Source organism: Oncorhynchus masou, unplaced genomic scaffold, assembly GCF_036934945.1.
Source record: "Oncorhynchus masou masou isolate Uvic2021 unplaced genomic scaffold, UVic_Omas_1.1 unplaced_scaffold_5432, whole genome shotgun sequence".
Classification (NCBI taxonomy): Eukaryota; Metazoa; Chordata; class Actinopteri; order Salmoniformes; family Salmonidae; genus Oncorhynchus; species Oncorhynchus masou.
The window spans coordinates 10701-15000 of NW_027011847.1; the positions used below are offsets into that span (position 1 = coordinate 10701).

The window sequence follows — 4300 nt, forward strand, 5'->3', positions numbered from 1 at the left end:
CTTCACAGTTGGGATGGTGATCTTCAGCTTGCAAGACTCCCCCTTTTTCCTCCAAACATATTGATGGTCATTATGGCCAAACAGTTCTATTTTTGTTTCATCAGACCAGAGGACATTTCTCCTAAAAGTACGATCTTTGTCCCCATGTTCAGTTGCAAACAGTAGTCAGGCTTTTTTTATGGCGGCTTTGGAGCAGTGACTTCTTCCTTGTTGAGAGGCCTTTCAGGTTGTCGATATCGGACTCGTTTTACTGTGGATATAAATACTTTTGTACCTCTAACCTCCACATCTTCACAGGGGCCAGTGTTGATTACAGAAGGCTAGTAGATAGACCCAGTGTAGATTACAGTTACTATAGACAGTAGATGACAGTTTCTATAGACAGTAGATAGACCCAGTGTAGATTAGTTTCTATAGACAGTAGATAGACCCAGTGTAGATGACAGTTTCTATAGACAGTAGATAGACCCAGTGTAGATTAGTTTCTATAGACAGTAGATGGACCCAGTGTAGATTACAGTTTCTATAGACAGTAGATAGACCCAGTGTAGATGACAGTTTCTATAGACAGTAGATAGACCCAGTGTAGATTCGTTTCTATAGACAGTAGATAGACCCAGTGAAGATTACAGTTTCTATAGACAGTAGACCCAGTGTAGTGTAGATTACAGTTTCTATAGACAGTAGATAGACCCAGTGTAGATTACAGTTTCTATAGACAGTAGATAGACCCAGTGTAGATTAGTTTCTATAGACAGTAGATAGACCCAGTGTAGATTAGTTTCTATAGACAGTAGATAGACCCAGTGTAGATTCGTTTCTATAGACAGTAGATAGACCCAGTGAAGATTACAGTTTCTATAGACAGTAGATAGACCCAGTGTAGATGACAGTTTCTATAGACAGTAGATAGACCCAGTGTAGATGACAGTTACTATAGACAGTAGATAGACCCAGTGTAGATGACAGTTTCTATAGACAGTAGATAGACCCAGTGTAGATGACAGTTTCTATAGACAGTAGATAGACCCAGTGTAGATTACAGTTTCTATAGACAGTAGATAGACCCAGTGTCGTGTAGATTACAGCAGGCTTGTAGATAATGTCCCACTAGCGTGTGTGTGTGTGTGTGTGTGTGTGTGTGTGTGTGTGTGTGTGTGTGTGTGTGTGTGTGTGTGTGTGTGTCAGTACATGAGGACTTCAGCGGTGACAGTTGGCTGCTCGGACTGTTTCTTGTTCTGTGGTTTGGGCAGTTTGATCCGGCTCATTGCCACGACAACACACACCACACCGTGCGTAGCGACGCTGGCCACGCCCAGCCAGAAGGACCAATCCAGTCGCTCATCCAGAATGGAGAAATGGAAAAGAGTCTCCTGGTAGTTAGAGACACGTTCCGTTAACCGATGATGTCTGACAGCTGCTAAGAAACACAGGACGGCTAACGACCCAAACACCCCTGGAGGAGAGGAGGAGATGGGAGAGAAGAGGAGATGGGAGAGAAGAGGAGATGGGAGAGAAGAGAGGAGAGGGGAGAGAAGAGAGGTTGGAGAGGAGAGGAGAGGAGATGGGAGAGAAGAGAGGAGAGGGGAGAGAAGAGAGGTTGGAGAGGAGAGGAGGAGAGAAGAGAGGTTGGAGAGGAGGAGACGGGAGGAGATGGGAGAGAAGAGAGGTTGGAGAGGAGAGGAGGAGATGGGAGAGAGGAGAGGAGGAGATGGGAGAGAAGAGGGGTTGGAGAGGAGGAGATGGGTGAGAAGAGAGGTTGGAGAGGAGAGGAGGAGATGGCAGAGAAAGAGAGGTTGGAAAGGAGAGGAGAGAGAAGAGAGGTTGGAGAGGAGGAGACGGGAGGAGATGGGAGAGAAGAGAGGTTGGAGAGGAGAGGAGAGGAGAGGAGGAGATGGGGAGAGGAGAGGAGAGGGAGGAGATGGGAGAGAAGAGGGGTTGGAGAGGAGAGGAGGAGATTGGAGAGGAGAGGAGAGGAGGAGATGGCAGAGAAGAGAGGTTGGAGAGGAGAGGAGAGAAGAGAGGTTGGAGAGGAGGAGACGGGAGGGGAGGAGATAAGAGATGGTGTCAGGTGGTGTGTGTGATGTGTATTACCATTCTCCTGGGTCATTACCAAGGTAGTCCCCACATTACCTCGGTAGTCCCCACAATACCAAGGTAGTCCCCACATTACCAAGGTAGTCTCCACATTACAAAGGTAGTCCCAACAATACCAAGGTAGTCTCCACAATACCAAGGTAGTCTCCACAATACCAAGGTAGTCCCCACATTACCAGGGTAGTCCCCACATTACCAAGGTAGTCCCCACATTACCAGGGTAACACCCACATTACCAAGGTAGTCCCCACATTACCTCGGTAGTCCCCACATTACCTCGGTAGTCCCCACATTACCTCGGTAGTCCCCACAATACCAAGGTAGTCCCCACAATACCAAGGTAGTCCCCACATTACCAGGGTAATCCCCACATTACCAGGGTAGTCCCCACATTACCAGGGTAGTCCCCACATTACCAAGGTAGTCCCCACAATACCAAGGTAGTCCCCACATTACCAGGGTAGTCCCCAATATACCAAGGTAGTCCCCACATTACCAAGGTAGTCCCCACATTACCAAGGTAGTCCCCACAATACCAAGGTAGTCCCCACATTACCAGGGTAGTCCCCACATTACCAAGGTAGTCCCCACATTACCAGGGTAGTCCCCACATTACCAAGGTAGTCCCCACATTACCAAGGTAGTCCCCACATTACCAAGGTCATCTCCACAATACCAAGGTAGTCCCCACAATACCAAGGTAGTCCCCACATTACCAGGGTAATCCCCACATTACCTCGGTAGTCCCCACATTACCTCGGTAGTCCCCACATTACCTCGGTAGTCCCCACAATACCAAGGTAGTCCCCACAATACCAAGGTAGTCCCCACATTACCAGGGTAATCCCCACATTACCAAGGTAGTCCCCACAATACCAAGGTAGTCCCCACAATACCAAGGTAGTCCCCACATTACCAGGGTAGTCCCCACAATACCAAGGTAGTCCCCACATTACCAGGGTAGTCCCCACATTACCAAGGTAGTCCCCAATATACCAAGGTAGTCCCCACATTACCAAGGTAGTCCCCACATTACCAAGGTAGTCCCCACAATACCAAGGTAGTCCCCACATTACCAGGGTAGTCCCCACATTACCAAGGTAGTCCCCACATTACCAGGGTAGTCCCCACATTACCAAGGTAGTCCCCACATTACCAAGGTAGTCCCCACATTACCAAGGTAGTCCCCACATTACCAAGGTCATCTCCACAATACCAAGGTAGTCCCCACAATACCAAGGTAGTCCCCACATTACCAGGGTAGTCCCCAATATACCAAGGTAGTCCCCACATTACAAAGGTAGTCCCCACATTACCAAGGTAGTCCCCACATTACCAAGGTAGTCGCCAATATACCAGGGTAGTCCCCACATTACCAGGGTAGTCCCCACATTACCAAGGTAGTCCCCACAATACCAAGGTAGTCCCCACAATACCAAGGGAGTCCCCACATTACCAAGGGAGTCCCCACATTACCAAGGTAGTCCCCACATTACCAAGGTAGTCCCCACAATACCAAGGTAATCCCCACAATACCAAGGTAGTCCCCACATTACCAAGGTAGTCGCCAATATACCAGGGTAGTCCCCACATTACCAAGGTATGCCCCACATTACCTCGGTAGTCGCCACAATACCAGGGTAGTCCCCACAATACCAGGGTAGTCCCCACATTACCAAGGTAGTCCCCACATTACCAAGGTAGTCCCCACATTACCAAGGTAGTCCCCACATTACCAAGGTAGTCTCCACAATACCAGGGTAGTCCCCACATTACCAGGGTAGTCCCCACATTACCAAGGTAGTCCCCACAATACCAAGGTAGTCCCCACAATACCAAGGTAGTCCCCACATTACCAAGGTAGTCCCCACATTACCAGGGTAGTCCCCACAATACCAGGGTAGTCCCTACATTACCAGGGTAGTCCCCACATTAGCAAGGTAGTCCCCACATTACCAGGGTAGTCCCCACATTACCAAGGTAGTCCCCACAATACCAAGGTAGTACCCACATTACCAAGGTAGTACCCACATTACCAAGGTAGTCCCTACAATACCAAGGTAGTCCCCACATTACCAGGGTAGTCCCCACATTACCAAGGTAGTCCCCACAATACCAAGGTAGTCCCCACAATACCAAGGTAGTCCCCACATTACCAGGGTAGTCCCCACATTACCAAGGTAGTCCCCACATTACCAGGGTA

At 48.8% G+C, this 4300-nt stretch overlaps 1 protein-coding gene across 1 annotated transcript in view; it reads right to left on the reverse strand.

Moving 5' to 3' along the window:
• Window positions 1-1103: 1103 nt before the first annotated feature.
• The window catches only part of LOC135536007 (clarin-2-like), a 6200-nt gene continuing 3003 nt past the window's right edge, over window positions 1104-4300 (reverse strand). Inside the window, exon 3 of the mRNA XM_064962403.1 lies at window positions 1104-1456. Coding sequence (XP_064818475.1) covers window positions 1185-1456 — 272 coding nt within the window. The 3' untranslated portion in view covers window positions 1104-1184. The remainder of the gene's footprint in view (window positions 1457-4300) is intronic.